General features: G+C 34.3%; 1 protein-coding gene across 16 annotated transcripts in view; it reads right to left on the bottom strand.

Annotated features, from left to right (window-relative positions):
* Rbp6 (RNA-binding protein 6) overlaps positions 1–20,318 on the bottom strand; it is a 1,062,622-nt gene that overhangs the window by 429,868 nt on the left and 612,436 nt on the right. For all 16 annotated transcript variants that reach the window (XM_077443424.1, XM_077443421.1, XM_077443419.1 and 13 more), the window contains one exon: positions 13,446–13,487. In XM_077443424.1, the coding sequence (XP_077299550.1) occupies positions 13,446–13,487 (42 nt within the window). The remainder of the gene's footprint in view (positions 1–13,445; positions 13,488–20,318) is intronic.

Genomic DNA, 20,318 nt, shown 5'->3' on the forward strand with positions numbered 1-20,318 from the left:
ACACTAAGCGAAATCTACCCGAAGTCCCGACATACCTACCCTGTATTCGTTCTGTGCTTCTGATACTTAAGTTCCGAATTTTTCCTTATTAAATTATTAAAAACTCGCCAGAAAGATCCAACTCAATTTTAATAATTACCATTTTAATAATTGCATCTGTGCACATCGAAAGGTTACTCGTCATCTGATGTGTAATTTTTCATTCGTGAAGTCGTGAATTGCGTTTAAAGCAGCCATCTGTGGTTCAATCTGTCTGGCGCTTTTCGATCGTTTGCACCACACCCCAAAATTTCTATGAAACTATTGGCAATTCCAATGATGTTTAGAAACCAAATGCACAAGACAATGCTAGTGAAATGTTCATCGACTATGCCATTTTCATGAGAGTGGAAAATTCTACATTACGATACGTATTTTTTTTATAAATAAGTAGTTTTATTGTATATTTAATCTTAACGGTACGTAATCGCGAATCCGATACGGAAGTAAGAGGGAGAGCACGAGAGATGGAGGAGGGAAGGGTGAGTCGGCTCCGTTACGAGTTAATAAGACCAAAGTCCTTGCTCACATTGAGGACTTAACCTTAGGGTTATTTGTTGGTTCTGCGTTCAAACACACGCGTTTGTGTGCGCGGCGTCACAATGCCGGAGCGTAAACAAAAGCAAAGTTCAAGTTTAGTGTTGCGTTACGCGGGGACCGCCAATATCGGAGAGCTATTGACACACGAGCCCTAGTCCTAGCCCCTTTCTCGGTAGTCCCTTGCCTCCTCTCCGTACTCTAGTCTTGCCTAGCCAGACCTCGCAGGGGTCGTCAAGTGTGGCGTGCGGGCCCCTCTGGAGTTGTGGATCGCGAGACTAATCTTCCTGCGCCACTTCAACTGTGGGAAGGAGGAGTCGGGGGAAAGGGAGATCTATGGGAGTAATTCAATTTGTGGATGCTATATTCCACATCAAAGGGCTAGGATGTGTCTGTGTGTGTGTGCATTGTGAGAGCCATTTACTTGTAGTACAACGCACGCACTGTGTGGTATATTAACCCTTTCCATGTTGCGGAATCAATCGAAGTGCCTACCCACTAAAGGCAACTTTGGAATTGTTGAATCTTCTACATAGATAGAATTTGTTCTGAATAATAATATATATATATATATATATATATATATATATATATATATATATATATATATATATATATATATATATATATATATATATATATATATATATATATATATATATATATATATATATATATATATATATATATATATATATATATATATGTATATATATATATATATATATATATATATATATATATATATATATATATATATATATATATATATATATATATATATACGCCAGCAGTATGGCTTAATGATAGCGTGTATGTTTCGCACCAAGTGATCAGTGTGTTCGATCCCCCATACTGCTGGTTAGATTTGGGGGTATTTGTGATTCCAAATCGATCGTTTCTTATCAGAGTTTGTCAATTTTATCTGATCGTTGTTGAAACGGTTCCTCAAAATTGGCAAAAAAATGATCTTTCCTGTTTTCACAAATCTTCTGTATTTATTGTGTGTATAATCTTCTGTATTTATTGTAAAAATTATGTACAAAATCTAAATCTATAGATGTCTCAATGGATTAATAGATTAATTGTTATTTCGTGTTCTTCAGCTTCTGGAAATACTGTGATTTATGTAATTATAAAAATGCTGCATTGTGTATAAATTGTCCAGGAAGGCGCATTGGGGTCTTCCTGTCAAGCCTTCCTAGTATATGTATAAATAAAATAAACACTAAATATTCTAAATTTAATGTATGTATAAGAATAATGCATTTTTTTTAGCGTGGTTTTGTACCTTCTTTTCATATTAAACAATTAAATATAAATATTAAATTTATTTTATTTTAAAGGTATTTGAAAAAAATACGACCGCGATGCGGATCGAACACAAAACCGACACATTTATTTATATTTTTTGTTTTATTTAATAACTTAATATGCCATAACCCATGCCATGATATTTCATCGGGCACAACACTAGTATAATATATTCATAAGAGGTTATTCTACACACTTTCAACTAGTAATTAAACTTTAATCAACATCGAAACCACTTACATATATTGTTTCAAAATTATACAAGTTATTCCATTAATTTCGCATTTAAATTGTTTCGACCTTACACTTACACACACACATTATATAATATATATCCCAAAAATATTAGTCCGATACGTATCGTAATTCTCGGAATTATATTTCGAAATACGCTTTGATTCGATCTCCGCCGTGTGTACACATTTACGATATACACATAATTAAGATATGGAAAAGATATAATATAAACGCGAGACTATTTACGTCAAGATCGAAAGTCTGAAAGAACGATACAAAATCGGAAATTACGCAGATCGAGGCATTATTTCTCGTCGAAAGAAACGGTCCAATAGCCATCCTCGAGAATATCCTTTGACAAATCTTCGGGCAAACAAGAAAATAATATAAGCAAGAGCGCAGTATTCGTATCGTAATTTAATAATTGGCAATAGACGTGCGATATAAAATAGATTGGATACACTCGGGAGTGGAACGGCTCTCAAGGTTTTACAGCCATGGATGAAATTTTCGAATCAAATGAGTACATACATATACATATATAGTCCAGAACATCTTAACCTGAGATACACAATCTGCACGAAGCTTGCATTTGAATGGTCAAAATTATAATAAAATGTCTCTTTTTTATAATATATCTACATACATACAGATGGTATGACAATACATAAGTCTATGTATATTTTACAAGAAGTTAATGTTAATGTTGACGTTTGTTAGAGTTTCATTTCAAAAAGATGATATGTATAAAATGATTTTCACAAGTTTAAATTTCGACAGCTCTGACTACTTAGCTTAAAAATAAGCTTAATCCGTGTGATATTTAAAATAAATTTGAAATTAAAATTAAAATTTACATTTAAATTAAAAAAAAAATATTTTAAAAAAATACGATTGAAAAATCAAAAAAAATATATATATACATACAATTTTGGTGACAGTCGAAAAATCGAAAATGTTCGTTTACCATGAATACATATGAAAAGCGGGTAGTATATACATATACATATATCAGTGGCGTGCGGTAAAACTCTCTCTCCCCCCCGTCGTACAGCCTCACTTGATTCGCGCGAGCAGGATACAAGAGGAACAAGAGGAACAGACTTTTCCTCCCTGTCCGCGCAAATTAAGCAAGGCTGTACGACAAAAAGAGAGATAATTTCACCGCATGCCACTGATATATGTATATTATATATACATTCTTTTCGATCTTTCGACTTAAGATCATTCGATTTTCGATCTTTGCTTTCCGAGATTTGCTTTTTCAATCTTTCGACTTTCGATTCCGTGATGTAGACCCATAAAATTTTATTAGTTTATAAAAATCAAAAAAAAATCAACCATGTGCTTAGCACTACTCACTATGAGAGTAGAACTTATTGACACAAGATTTCCTACATACTAAATGAGAAAAAATTAGGTCTGTAAAGTGATTCTCATGCAAATGGGGGGGTCGCCTTTCGGCGGACTAGTTTCGAGACGCTGATATCGACATAAAAGCAATTATTTACTGTACGTAAAGAAGTTTCTGTTCTAATTTGAACGGTGTACTTTACAGAATTCCGAACTTTTTTAATGATTTGATTAAAAAAGGTTGGGCCCCACTAAAACAGTCGTTGCAAGAGTAGTGTAGATTTCAGGAGGAGCGGTTACCCGTCCAATTTCCAGGTATATCGCAGTTAAGAAATTAATTTTCAGCTTTCGTCGACGGTTGTTCGATCGGGAATTTCAACGGTCGGTCGATGGGAGGGAGTGGGAGGCCGGTAGGATGGTAGTTGGTAGTTGGTCTGGTTGGTTGGTGGGTCGGTTTATCGCCGCCTTATCGGCTGGGCTCGAAATTAATTGCTTGCCGCGGTATTAGAGAATCTTGGTCGGCGAGTTCAAGTGAGCCGCCCGGCAACTATTCAAGTTTGCAGGCAGAGAGCGAAACTTTGCAGTTTCCCGATAAGATTGATGATAATTTCAATTACCTCCGAAAGTAGGAAGGGTTGCTGGGACGTCCGACGACGGTCCGGCCCAGAGGGGTGGTAGGGTGGGTCGACGCGTAAACTCGGACGCAACTTTATTAATTATTTTGCACTTCGGTTGCGGTACAAATCGATGACTAAGCTCTGGTGACATTGAAGCAGACCCCACCCCCTTATGAATTCACAAAGGCAATGTGTTTTTAATGGTGTGTAATCGTGTGTTGTGTAAAATGTCGGGCAAAAGTATGAGATCATCGGTTAAACTTTTACTCGCATTTATGTATGTACATACATACATTGTCTGAAGCGAACAATTTAATTTTATATAATTTTGCATATGTAATTATACGTTTATTACGTATATGTAATTATATTCAGTGAACCCTATGATTGTTCAGCAAAAAAGCGTAAGAAATGTAATAAAAAGACAATGAAAATGTAAAACGGCATTATTTCCATGTTTACTTACAATTTCTTTTATTTCGGAACAGATATAACGCATTACAAAAGAGTTGACTACATGACCATTAGTATGAACATATGTATAATAAATAAAAATTGATTGCTGATTTAACACTTGCCGCACTGTGATGGATATCGAGTGACCAGTACTTATATTTTATGTATTCCACATCAAAACCTCTATGATTCGGATAATGTCATGTGCATTTCAACTACACATATTACATTCTAATAGTTTTTAATGCTTTAATATTTTTATAACACTAACAGAATTAGTATAGTAAAATTCTCTCATACTAAAATTCAGTTTAAATTTAAAGTCGAGATTATTTTATTGCGTAATAGTATGCCATGTTTTGAGATTCAAGCATTGAAAAATCATTTTTGAATGACTGAAATAGGAAAAAACTATGCTAATCTCTTAAATTGACTTTTTCTATACCATGAAAATCATAAAGAAAATAGCTTTAATTTGAGCTTGTTCTCAAATTAAATTAAACATGAGCATTAAAATAAAAATAATACTAAGTAGGACAAAAAATTTGGAACACAGAAATAGTCTATGTAGCAGAAGCTACTATAGGTATTAAAATCGACCTATGAAGTATTATAAGCATACATACATACGTTTTGAACGATAAAAGGATTATAAAATCAAAACAAAATTAGCATAAGAGTTCATATGTACAATGTGTATGTATATGTAAGTATGTAAAATACATTTAGCGAATATTGAAGGAGACGATCCGAGAGATGTTTCCGTAACTGTCCATTAATTTTTCGTCGCCTCATCAGTCCCCAGCTTCCCTGCCGCTTCCATTTCGGCGTTAATTAAGACCAAATCAAATTACCATTCGGATTCCATGCTCATTAAATTCGTCCGATGCGAGGGGATTATTTACGCACTTCCGCGACCGACCTGGAGGCAGCTTTTATGGACCGCGGCGTGCTCGCTCTCGCAATACACGCGGGACAAGAATTTATATTAACAGATAAATATTAAAAGTAACTTGGATGCTTCCAGGGCCGTGCACCGACGCGAGCAAGGGGAGAGCGGGTAATAAAGCTGCGCCTTGTTTGAGAACCGACTCACCTCCCCCTCCACTTTAACTGCTAACATCGCATAACGGAAAAAATAATCATGTGTTATCCCGAATGCTAGAGTTAGTAAAATAATTAATTACATGAAAATGATCCCAATTTCAGATAAAGATGGAGCGCTTTGCAGACGGGAGGGGAGGGGTTGGTGGTAGCGACCCTCTGGATGGAGAGTTTGGTGGGTGGGGTGCAATTTCCTGCCTCATCAGCGTTACTCATTAGCAAAGTACGTTTTGACGCTGGCGAAGGGTGGCGAAGGATAATTTCGGGTAGGATTCGCAACCCCCCTTCTCATCACTCGGTCTTATAGGCAGTGCCACTCAAAAAAAAAGAAGTCTTAAAAGAAGACGTTGTATAAAAGTGTGAAATGTGTTGGTAGTGAGTTAAATTTCTTTAGAGATCAATAGCGGCGGAGACGAGTAATTTACGACGCACACTCATTTTCTTTTTATAATTCTGATATCAAAAGTTCATTATGGTCATCTTTATATAATGGAAGCTTTATATAAAGATAATAAGTTGAAAATTGTCGAGAAAAATTGCGTTGAATTTTTTCACTTTCATTATATTGGTCATATAAAAGAAGTTTCATTGTTTGTGTCTTCCGATGACTTCATTTTGAAAAGAAAAATGGAGGTTAAATTCTATCTAGTTTGCATATTGATGCGATTTTATTGAACGACAACAAACCTACTAAATTTTTTTTTTGACTTTTTAATTCACTACATGTCGTAAACAAATTTTAAAAAAATTGTTTATTATATAAGTTATAACACATTCTCCTCTCAGTTACTCGAAAATCCGAGATTCAAGCATCTTGAAATTGTTGATTATTATAAATATGCTATTTACATACTCTTTAAAATTTGTTCTTACAAATTCGGTGCATATCGAATAAGCTCATTGTTGATTATACCAATTTGTTCATAGATTACTCTACTGTATTGTAATGTTTAGAATTATTATTTATTAATTTATTTCACATATTTGAGGGAGATGGCAAAACCGATAGACCCAAGATATTTGAGTTATACATATATACATATAAAAGATATGTGAAAAAAAACATTCAAGATAACAATAATAAAATAAAAGGGAGGAAAAAGAAATAACCAAATAAAAAAATAGCTAAAAGAAAACAAAAATATAGAAAGAAATGAAGATATTAGAAAATAATTATAAAAACCTCTAAGATTAAGAAATAAATCTACATACATATATAGCTTGTTTTTAAAAATATTAAGGTTTTCAGAATTTACTACCTATACATAGTTGGGAATACATTCCAAACGTTAACCACTTTTTTTGAAAATAATGAATCTCGTATCATTTTAATACTTGTAATGGAACCGTCATGGCAACCTGTAATGGAACCGGGTAGAAATGTGTGTATAGAAATAAAATAAATAAAAAATTATATTGCTAGACATAACAATTACATCGCTTTGTTTTTGTAATTAATACCATATGAAAAAGTATTCTAAAGTTCATATATTTCAGGACTCATTATATAACATAACGAAGTCGTATTCCAACAGGTGCTTTAATTTTCGCATACACGTTAATGAAAAGGTTTAGACGTTCAACGCTGGATTGAGTGAAAATTTTCCCCACGAGACCACTCCGTATTGTACATAGAAAAGCGCACTGAAAGGCCAAAGTAAAAAATAAAAATTGAAAAAAAAAACGCATACGAGAACACGGAATGCACGAAACACACGAGGAAAAAACCCGTATAAAAAACAATTATGTACGTCGGAGAGCAGGAGAGGAGTAAGGGGGTGAGATTTATTATGGCAGGGCTCAAAAGCTCGGCGGTCACTAATCAACGTAAGCTTGTAGGGGAGGATAGTCGCGACGGCCAAACTTTCGGTTAACCGAAGCCAACTTAAAAACTCATAAATCCAGCCTCCCGCCGAAAATGCGCGGGCTTTGCAATAAATTGAAACCGCGGGCTAACATGGCGAACTTCCGCGCCGAGGTGCTTAACATATAAATCGGGGGTGCTTGGGGGGAGAGGGGGGATGAAATGCAATTTCTTTGTAAACTATGCCCGCTCCGGGCCACGTAACTTAAGCAATCATATACCTCGTTTGCGCGCGGTGGAAGTGAACTCAGCATCCCACACCTATTCGAATTAACCCCACCCTCCTCCCCTTTGGCGACGAAGCCTTTCGAAGCCTCACCTTGCGATCTATCATAGAATTGAGATTGAAGCCTTGACATGGCTGGGAAAAATAGTCCAGAAAGACTAAAGAAAGACATGATTTTGTATTGAAGTTGCCGTATCCAGTGTTTGTCAAGCTTTTGAAACTGCATTACTTTTATAAACAATGTATAAACTATTAAATCTTTTCATCTCAAATTTTCCAGAATCTTTTATCGACCTAAAACCCATCAAGTTATATAAATACAACCTTGTAATTCCACGTCCTGTATGTCGTCCATGGTGTGGTTGATAACCATTCCAAATAATTAAAATGCACCTATCGGTGAGGATGTATCATCGTTGCTCTAATTTGTCAAAGTTTTTAGTCCATGTGGACCACTTCACTCTGATTGGCTGTGCGCCTTGTTCACTTGTATTTATTTTATTAAATATCTTTAGGCACAACATATACTCCTGGTATTCTAAAATTTGTTTTTTTTTATCTCCATACTTATTCACGCGTCCGCCACAAACATACCTACATACATCAAGTCCGTTTTTATATATATTATATAACGGATTTTGACTGATTTTTATTTACATGGATTGCATTTATGTATAAATTCAAATTTACTTATTTATTTATAAAAAATACAAGTGTTTTGAGACAATAATCAATTTTATGAACAATCTAAAGTTAGCCATCATATTTACACTTTGTTGGATAAGCCATCTGGACCATCTTTCCATTAAATTTTATTACCGCGTTTATACTAAATGCGTATTAAGACTATATCGATATTCATATTTAACTATTTAATGACGAAGATGATTAATTACTACGCCGAAATATTTAAATAGAAATGCGTACGGACAACTTTCCTAGAACAAGTAGGCCATAGATCCCATATCAAAATTTCACCACACGAATTCTGTTTAGTCGTAACACATAACATTAAAGGCAAATTCGGTCTGCGAGCAGGTATTAAGCGACGGTCGATTATATTTTGTACACAATCAAAGATAATAGTAAGGAAATTACAATTAGAGGGTTTTGTGAGGCGGCTAATGGGCACAAAAGCCAACGTGCATTGTTGGCGAGGCGCGGGTCGGTTTTATTCCTATGGAGAAAGCATGGAGCTTTCCCCTCACCCGTGATATACATATATTCAGGCCTCTCTCTTGCCACTTTCGCCCGCGGATTTCGCCCAACAAATTTGTATACAAGGAGATAACAATGTATTTTTACTGGAAACTTAGGCTGCTGCAGTGTTGCGAGGAGAGTTCGTCGGAATATATTACAAAAGAATTTGCCCCGCGTCGGCTCTCTCTTTTTCTCTCCCACTCGCGAGCATTGAATTATTCCTGTAGAATTTATTCGCGGTGCGCCACTTCAGCGGCGCAAAAATTTAGGAATGAATAAAACAAGTCCACCCCTGGACGACAACAGAGAAGGTAGCTGGAGAAATTACCATACGAATAAGCGGGCTTGGAGAGAACCTTGCATTCGCGGCGACAAGTTGAGGAGAGAGGATCAGAACATCGCCTCGCGCACTGCTCGAAACTTCTTTTCATATGAAAATTCTTTCAAGTTTTTGCGGTAATCTATAACGTTGAAATCCTGTGTCGTTGAAGGGGTTTACCATGTGGTCGGAGAGTGTGGTGCATTAACGCGAAGAGCGGTTCAAATCCGTGGATGTATGTATCATATTATCGATCTTACAATATGGTGACGGTGTTACAAAATTTTCTTCTTTAAATAACGTAACTTGTACTCAGAAAATCTGCTTCATTTTGTATATATGTATACATTGGTATGAACTGTTATATTGATAAAGCTTTCATAACTTCTTCCTGCTCTATATTTAAAACAGTGAATTTTTACGCTTTAAGATAAGCGACGAGTAATGGTGTTTCTCTAGCGTAGTTGTTCATAATCACTCTTGGTCATTAAACTCAGGGAACGCTGTATATTAAACTGCTTGGTCATTAAACCCTTAATACAACGCTGTATATTTTAAGGAAATCATGCTGGCCACTCGAACAATAAAATCACCTAAGTCAGAACGAACGCCAGCAACCTAATTCGGGTAATTGTATGGCTTAAGCAACCAGTGAGTCGACTGTTGTGGTATGATCCATACAACTGCATACAATTTTTCTGGCCACGCATGCAAGACACCTGATGTGACAATACTGAATTTGTTCGAAATATCTACATAGGTTCCTATTTTTTTTCAAAAATGATAAAATTGTATATAAAATATTTATGATTATATTGATAAAATTATTTATGATCAAGTTTAGCTCACAATAAATACTACATATACATAGATTACACCCTTACTTTCCTGATTTAAAAAATAAGTAACAACTGAACGGTTTATTATTAATATAAGTTAAAATTGATGCGTTCGCCAATATTTCAAGATATCATATTGTTGTTTTAATCTTTTTCGGCAACGAAAGTTGAAATGAACAAGTTTTTCTATATGTATGTATGTATAGTGAAATTTCATTAAATTTGCTTCCGAAAACCTAAACCTACCATAACCAAACCTTTCCAGTAACAAATATCAATGGCATATAATGATATTGATTGTATGGTCACGGGTTATATCCTTGGCTTTTTTGCTTTCCAGACCTTGAATATTTGACTTCAAGATCGATCGTTTACTTTCAGAGTTTGCCAATTTATCTGATTTCATTGGAAACGATTCCAACAAATTTCAATCCTGTCCTAATCCTGTCTTGTCCTAATATTTGATATTTAAAATGCTCCTTAAAAGATTTGTCCATAGATGTCTCTATGATGATTGTAATGTTTGATGATCGATGTTTTGTAATTGGCCTTGAATAATAATACTTATGTACAATGTTGATAATAGATGTGTTAATAAAAAAGAGTATTGAAAATTGGGTCAAAAAATTTGTTTTGCTCAAATTCATTTAAATGAAGTAGCGAATTTTTGCATATTTCAATGTAATCGGTAGATTCTATAGATTAATTCATGAATAAATCAACGGACTTTCACTAAGCATTTCTATGGAAGGAATAATTTCACAAGTTTGGTACGTTAAAATTACAATATAATCGATATTAAATAATAAAATTTATAAGCAGCTTAATTTGAAAATATCCGATAGTAAATTATTGGAACTACTTTGTTAGTCAAACAAACTTTCAGAATATCGGGCTTTTATAACTGAAACTTTTAGAAATTTAGAACTAAAAATAAACAAGTGCTAAAAATATATATCCTCCACCGCCCTCAATCCAAAACCATCCTAGAAGCCAATAACTAAGACGATGTCAAAGTGAGAAAGGAGGAGAGGAGCAAAGACGACACGACTGATCCGCACGAAACGAGAGCTCGCATTGCGGAAAATTGGAAGCGGCGTCGTATGAAGAACTGCGACCTGCCTACACATAGATAGGTAAGTATAAATATAATATACAGCCTGAGTTTAAGGGTTGGCACACATCATAAGTTGCGGATTACGAGACGCGAAACCGCACATGGGGGTTTCGTTCCGAGCATATTAGTGCAAGTTCGAGCGTGCGCACAAGAAACTTTAACCCTTTCGTTTCGCTAAGCCAGATTACACTCGGAGGCCGACTGACCTTTTCCTGCCCTTTTTTGAAGTTCACCGTTCCACTAATCAGCCATGCGGATATGACAAAAGTTACGCCGAATGTTGCAACTTTGATTTGAACATCGGCGTCTCTATTTTCAGCGACTGAAAGATTCGTATATTCCTTTAATTGGGAACGAGTCTTATACAGAGATACATAGTTCTATTTATGCGATGGAAATATCTGAAAATAATCCCGTGATAGTTAGCTCGATTAATCTCACACTGGCTGGTAAAATAAATTGAACGGACGATAATTGAATCGGATCGGTGCATTTATTTTCGTCCGCGGAATTGGATTCGGTGCTGTTTTGGACAATTAATGCATTAGTATAAAGCGGATGCTAAATCAGTGATTCCTATTTTAGCTATAAATTAGGTCAAAAGTATTGAATTATCAAACGTACGTATCGTGTTGTACATTTATATATTTTATAAGCGAAACTTCCGATCAATTTTGTTTGCAGCATTTTGGCTTCGTTCTATTTTACACACGGATGTTTTGTTTTGTTATTTAATTTTATTAAAATATATAAGGTAATTCTTCAAATGTAAAATATTAAATTTCACATTCAGTTTAATTGCATACTTATAAAATATACACACCATTTAACAAAGCTTTCTACAATTTAAACCTTCTCCCAGCAACTACGCAAATTCGTATAAAATGAACCTATCAACACGTAGGTGTTGAATGTAGACAAAGCATTTACTAATTACATCCACTTCTATCGAATAAATAAATACAACGAGAAAATCTACAGACATTCGTGACGAAGTCGACATTGCTAATGCGAGGGCGACAGCTTAGCAAAAGCGGCAAAGGGTGAATAAGGCCGGTAATTGCGGAATTAATATTTGAAGACGAGCCAAGTCTCGACCGCGACGTTTGAACCTGCAAAACGAGCGAATTTCACATAGCACCCTCGCAATTTTTCCGCGATTAAATAAAATGTGAAGCATCGTCAATGATTTTCGATCGATTTCAGATGGAGTTTCGTCTGGCTTGGTGTTCGAATCCACGCTCAAAGTCGAGCAAATAAGCGCGCCAATTCTTGTTCTTGTTTTGCTTGCACTCCACTCGTAGTTCTGCTACACTCGCGCAATTCAAACATGGGGCTATGGCGTAGCCCTCGTAACCCTCCCTTCGTAGCCCTCCCTTCGCAGCATTCTCGAGTGGTGGTGGCCACTCAACACTCATCGGTCTGGCACTAAATTTACATTTGGATAATTTTATGCGTTCGACCCGAATACATTAAACTCGACGTGATTTCCTCTCTGTCCTGGCTGGCGTCGGACACATTCGCACACCTTTTTATACAGGTATCCAATTTGGTGGACCGTGATGCTGTAACGCTACATTTATGGTGAGTGTTTTTCATTTGAAATGTAAAATATGTGCTAAGAGAATCAATTTTGAACGGTAAATTGTTTGCGAGACTCGACTTGAGTATGTACTCATCGGAAGGAGCACTTTGAGTGGTTGAGTATTTATTAAATGCATTATTGACGTGTTATTAATTTTAAGTAACAAGCGTCATAAGGACACTTGAACTTGAACATATACCAATTATTGACTGTGAGAACCTGTTCTAAAATAGATCACGTGAAAGGAACTCTACAATTATCTTCCAGACACAAAAGAAAAATCCTTCTTGTTGATTAGATTGTCATTCACTGAACGACTTATAAAATAAATGGTTAAAAATACCTAGATGATGGTAAGTTAAGTTTGAGTTGCAATACAAACCCTTTGTAAAGTTATCCATTGACATAGAGATTTATCTGCAGAAAATTCTTTAAAAATCTTAGTGTCTCTAGTTGCGAAAAATACTATGTTACATTAAGTGTGAAGAAAAAGTCCATAAAAAGTTATGGATTCGGTATAATATATATGTTGGATGAAATTTATTTTATTTATATAAGCCTAAAAAAATGTACGTTTATGGATTCATTTGGGTAAATATCATTTGATTGTGGTGTGAATTAAAATAAAACTGACTCACCTTTGGATGCGCTCTCCTAGGGAAGGCAACTTTTGGATCAATCTGTAAATAAAAAAAAGAGAGTGATATTAAAAATTATAAATAACATTTATTTTCGAAAAGGAAGAATAAAAAAAAAAAAAAATTATGGAAAGGGTCTCCAGTGGGCACTCGGAACAAGAGAGGGAAAATTTCTATAAATTGTGCCGTTTTTAATACTCTTATTTTATCATTAACGTTTTTCCATTAGGCTCAACATCCTCAATACGAGAGTTTCCCTCTTTACAATCTCGTTTGTACTTTCGTGCTTTTTCGTTCCATGACAATTTAGCACACCTCCTGCATCCCCTCCGAACCCATCCCACGCCGCGCGCCCCAGTTTGAGGAGTGGTGCCGCGAAAGCGGGGGAACCGAGGACACGGAAGAGGAGTAGAAAACAAAGGAGGAAGAAGAAGCAGGTAGTTAGTTATAAAACGCACATTTGCTATTTCATTTCTGCGAAGTCATAAATTAGCGGAGACAAGCGCGCTCGTTCGAGGACGGCACAGGCTCTTTTGATTTATCCCGCGGAGAGGAATTCGGGCGAATCTGCCGAAGAAGAAATCTCTATCTAGCCATGGTAACTGGGGTATTTGCAAACTACAATATCGAAGTAGACAGTTCACGAATTTCTGGCGCTGAAATCGCAATTTTTCCATCAGCCAAGCCAGTACGTTCGCAGAGACCTGGAGATTAGTGCGGTCTGATTGGTCGAAAGCTCAAAGGTTTTGCCGTGTGATTTATGCGTGAATTGGATGATTTATGAACGGGCTGTATTAAAAATGTAGGTCACAATCGAAGACAATATATTTTTCTTCCAATCGAAGAACTTTGTTAATAATTTTTATTCAATTTACGCCTCACTGCAATACTAATAAATTACACTAAGCGTAAACATTGCTTTTAATACCGTTATTCTTAAACATTAAGGCAATATAAGAATACTTTTACGAAATTATAGAATACTTTACGAAATTATAGAATACATTTACGAAATTATAGAATACTTTTACGAAATTATAGAATACTTTTACGAAATTATAGAATACTTTTACGAAATTATAGAATACTTTTACGAAATTATAGAATACTTTTACGAAATAAGAAGATATTTGTTTCACTTCATGTTAGAACAATCTTTATGTATATGTATATGTAGTACATAAGAAATTTCAAATGATATCAGGAAGTAACTACATATTTATTTATTTACTACTGTTTAGCCACAGTAACATTACAGATATATGTACATATACATATATGTATGTACATACTCCAGGGCATCACTAGGCTAGGCTAGGCTAGCTTTGGCTAGGCATATATTATACATACATATTTTTACATTAAAAATAAATTAAAAGAAACAAAAATAAAGAATGAAAATAATGTAAATCAAAGAGGAAAAATAATAGAAAAAAGTAAAAAAAATGAAATATGAACAACTAAATGTGAGAACACATTTACGATCTCAAAAAAAAAAACAATCTCTCAACCAGATCAGCATTTTTTAGATGGAACAAATCCAAATTAACAGAAATCTCTTTGAGGAGGTTGTACATATATGTATGTATGTATAGGTCAAATAAAATACAATCATTGAACGTGTTTGGTAATATGTAAAATCTAGAAACTATTTTACATATCTATGCACTATAAAATTAGCACAGAAACGTTAGACAAGGTGTGAATTATATCAAAATTTTTAAGTCGACTCAAGTCAACTACATATGTACTTATATATATATTGTGTTTCTTTAAATAAGACATTACCTCTATTATTAATGAAAAATCAAACCGAATCTCACAAAAAAAATGGCAGCAAGTTCAACTTTAGTATAAAGCTATTTAAATCTTAATGCCATTTGGTAGAGTGTAGAACAATAGCAAAAAAAATAAAGTTAATTATTTAGAATAGTTGCTTATATTGGATATTCTACAGAGTTATTATTTTTTTACACCCTGAATATAAAATTATCGATCACAAAATCTGGAGCTTTTGATTCGAATTTCAAATGCAATTAGTGTTGAAATGATAGCATACACATTATCTGGATATTGACATACTGAAATGGCGTTCGATTTGTCTAGTTGAGTCATGTGGTATATAGCGTGCGAGATATCCGAAATTCGTGCGAAAATTAATCATTTACTAATACCAGATAATGCGATGCATATGATGTTGGCTTACGCCAAACAAAAAAAAGAGACACTTAGGCCATGATGAATAATATTTCCATTTGATTCAACGAGCTCCGTTGATACATATGGCCAGGACCATATCAGCGTGACGATTCGCCTGGAAGCGTTCCATATTTTGCATCGTTCAGATAATATTACGGCTTATTTGTTTCGTCCGAGGAGAGGCGGATAAAAAGCGGCTAACCATATTCTGATGGTACACTCGGAGGAATAAAAAAGAAATTCCGCGGCGAATAATGATAATCCGAGAATCCATTTCTCTTTCTCCGGCTAAAGAAAGAAAAGCGGCAGAAATGAGTGGCGCAAACGGGCGGGGGAGTAACGAAAGCGAGTAAAAAAATAATACACTAAGAAAAAATTGTAACGGAACAAACGAACGCCAAAACCACAAAATTGAACCCGAGGCGAATATAATGTAAACGAAACTACTAGACGGCAGTAAAACAAACTCGTAAACCAGATTTTCCTTTTAATGTTGACGGTTATCGTCTAACGCTTACGGTTTTCCGGCTTGCAGCGTTCAATTTTAATGATGGAAAATCGCATTCGCCATCTCATATTCAAGAGATTGCTTTACAAATGAGAATTCTTGAGAAATATGTCCTCCATGCCATAAAATATATACATACACTATTTCGAAACAATTCATAATAAAACTTTACACACTAATATAATCCTATATATTTCATTTTAAAACACAACTTCTATTTTGATTCAATCATTCATCGAATAATGTTTAGCCTGTAAAAATGCATTCAATCATTGTAATAATTGATCAGTTATATTAATGATAGGTAAATACATATTATAAATTTATTTTGACAGTTGATTATTCAACAAAATTGAAGAAATGTGAAAAATGATGTAATATTAAAGAATGGACATTTGATGAGTCCAGAATGATAGATTAATTCATCTAACTAATCAAATCTTAGTTGTCTTAATCTACATATGTATGTACAATACTTCGAAATAAAAATATTAATAGATCTACCTATGGACATGTGTATAGACTTCAACATTTTGCTTTGAGTCATATTAATTAATAACGTTAAAGATTGAGAACTTTCCACTTAAGTGTTTACAAACAAGATTTATTTAATATTAAACTTCTCAGAGAAATACACGAATAATTAAAGCCCACAATTAGCTAGTACACAATTTCATTCATAAAATACCTGTATATATATTTATTACGTATGAACGGTAAGGAGCGTACAAATTAGTGTAAATACAGCCTTCAATGTTATTTGTATTTAAACAATGTATTTGAATAGAATTTCACATTTTTAATGTTGTAATACACATAATGTACAAATACACATATAAAGACGATTTTAAAGTTGAGATGTAGCTTAAAAAAATACTCGAGTCATATTAAAAAAAACAGCAACCTACTATGTACATATATGCAATAAAAAGATACTCAAATTATAATCTTATATCATAATCAATATAATAAAATTACACTCGTCTGTAATATTTCACCGGGCTATATATTTAAAACGTAAAATTATGATTTTATTTAGAATTTTCAAAGCTCGACAATTTTTTTTCGCGTGCTCGAGCATTTCAATAGAGGCCTCCGTACAATTTTGGCTTTGGTCAAATCCACTCACTCTAGCCAGAGCATTAATATATCAATGTCCTATTTAACCGGCAGCCATTTGTTAGGAAGATAGAATCGTGATATGCCCCAGTGTGTGTATGTGTATGAAGTTTCACAATAAAATATACTAAACGGTCAGCAATCTAGGAAACAGCCCCACCGAAAAATGGTCGTTTTCATTGAATTAACAAAGTATAATGCTTATTTATTGCCAGGCTAGACGGGACACGCGAACCGACCCACATATTCGTATATGCGGATTTTTTCCCTTCGCGTTCGAAATAAAATGAAAAAAAAAATATTATGGGAGTTTTATTTTGTATCCAAAAACGCGCAATACACACAACGGTGTGAATTTATCTCGAAATCGCGACCGCATTCAACAAACAACCTAAATTGTTCAAATAAAATTAAATATATATGCGTATGTTTATATATGTATCTATATACATATACATATATGAATGCGTATATATTCTATTGTATGCCAGATTTGGGTTCCGACAATTTTCCCCCATTTCCAGCGCTTTTCGCAGTCGAAATTTTCATTGCGTGATTTCCATTGTAAATGCCAGCGTTATCAAAAGAAAAAATTAAAATAAATAATATACACAGCGGTTATACAATGATAAGTGCCAGTTTAAAAGCATTATTTAGACATATCTAAATCTAATATCGAAAAGCTTACTTTCGAGATTATGTAAGGAGATTTTAAATAATTTTTTATTCAAAATCTAAAACAATGTAAATTTTATATTATTATTTGGTTATTTTTACAACTGTGAAGCTTCTTTTAATATTACATAACGAACCATTTCCGAAAATACAATAACGAGTATATTTATTTCATGGGAAATTGTCAATCGAATATTATTATGGAATTTCAAAATAAACAAACGAGTGCTTTTCTTTGTAAAGTGAATGTAAATAACAAACAATTTGGCGAATCAATTTTTTCCGACTTATAAAACAAGTCATTTGACATTTGAATAGTCAAAGTACAAATTAAATTTTTCAAAGTCATGATAGATCGACTACATACATAGTAATTACTAACTAAAGTGCTTAATAATTATATATCATCTATTCAAAAAGTATTATTATAAATATATATTTTTCTATGTACAAATTTTTTTTTGCTTTTATTTAATTTTAAATACAAACAATTAATTATATACATATGTGAAGTGTAGACCGTTATGTGGAGTGATTATATTTGAAATTGACAATTTTCAGTTACAAAATCACTATTTCTGTTTGACTTGATACACAAATTGCAATCACTTATTTTATTTCGATATATTCAGAATCTCGATGAAGCAGAATAAATGTATAACAGGCCACCAATATTTTTATATATTGTTAAACGCAAAAGATTATATTTAATGTTTCGCGAGATATTTCTCGAAAAGAAGAAAAGTGAACTTTTTCCACTTTCAAATATAACGGCTCAAATGTACAAATACATACATATGTACGTTGATAAAGTGCAACTTTTTGAATAATTTTGAATGATTTACTTCAAATATGAAAGAAAATATATATTTTTATATGTCAAATGTATAAATGTAGACTTTGGTTTTAAAATTGCGACAAAATTGGAAACAAATAGAACGACGAGACAATACGTATAGTGAGAGAGGTAAGCCGGTGATACATGTGCGCGCGCAGAGGCTTACGAAATGGAGAGCTTAAAATGCGCCGGAGACAAGCATTTTCATATATAAAGTGAGATTCATTTGACAAAAAGTCGGCTCGGCAACCCTCGGGTACTCGGCCACTGGCAAATCGGCTTAGGGGCTGTTGTGGTCCCGGCGATACCGTCCAACTCCACTTCATCGGCGACGAGCCGTTCGCAACCTTTCAGGGTGGAAAATGGACCAATATTTCAAACCTAGGACGATTTTTACAACGTTTTAAAATACAATATCATATACTTTTTAATACAGAGTTTAAAGAAAAATCAGTTTACAATTTCAATCGGGCGAAATCAGCCATCAAACTAGACACTAAAATCGCAATCATTTCAGATTTATTTGAGGAAAAACCACATATGTATGCTAAACATACATCAAACCGTAAGGTGTGAAATATTATGTTAAAATAATATTATGATGGTGAAGTCTAAGAATATCTATTGCATACCAATTAGAAATGTATGTATGTATATCTTTAAATAGAGTACGAATGACTATTTACAATAATGGCTCGTTAGGTTACAGTCAGTCTGCAGTATTGCGTTCAAGTCGTACTTAAAATGTACATATATAAATCCTCTTATGCGACCGTAATAAACGAAATTATTGTTATTCCAGTGAATCAAAGAAATCTTTGATCTTTTTTTTGCCTTTTATTGAAAGTTTCAATTCCAATCTTCATTCACAATCGGTGAAGATAATGTATTCATCATTTCAATATGCCATTTGTTGGAATATACAACATACATACATAAAATATTATATGCTTTCATTTGAAACCGTTACTGAAGTGAGCGTTCGTTCATGTGCCGATATAAATACCAATTACCCAACTTCTTCCAACGGCAATAAAGTTTCAACAGGGGGTGACGAGCACCCCTAAGCGTCCCTCGAAATAGATATATCAATGAGTTTTCTGGGGAGTCTCGTTTTTATCTTCTTCTACATTCGACGCCGCCACCGAGAACAGATATTTCCCTACGCGACATTCGAACCGAAGGGGATTTTTCTTTGGCGTCCACAGCTCTCGTTGACATTTTTCCCTCTCTAGAAACCCATAGAAGTTCCTCAATTGAAAAGATTTTGGAACCTCCGACGTGGATTTTGCACCACCTTCTTTTCATATTTTTTTCGTGAGATTCGAAACTTCCCCATTTCTCTCTTTGTCGCCGGTCGAAGATGCTGCCGTTAATGGTGTCTTCATCTGCAGTTAAGTAACTGGAGATGAACGTTTAGAGTTACCGCCAGCCACAACGTGGCTTAATGGAGTGTAATTCAGTATTTTTACGCGTAATTGGTCATTCTAAAATTTCAACTTTTCGAATAAGCCGTCATGTTTTTCTCCCAACT

Source organism: Arctopsyche grandis, chromosome 12 (assembly GCF_051622035.1).
Source record: "Arctopsyche grandis isolate Sample6627 chromosome 12, ASM5162203v2, whole genome shotgun sequence".
In the NCBI taxonomy this organism is placed as follows: domain Eukaryota; kingdom Metazoa; phylum Arthropoda; class Insecta; order Trichoptera; family Hydropsychidae; genus Arctopsyche; species Arctopsyche grandis.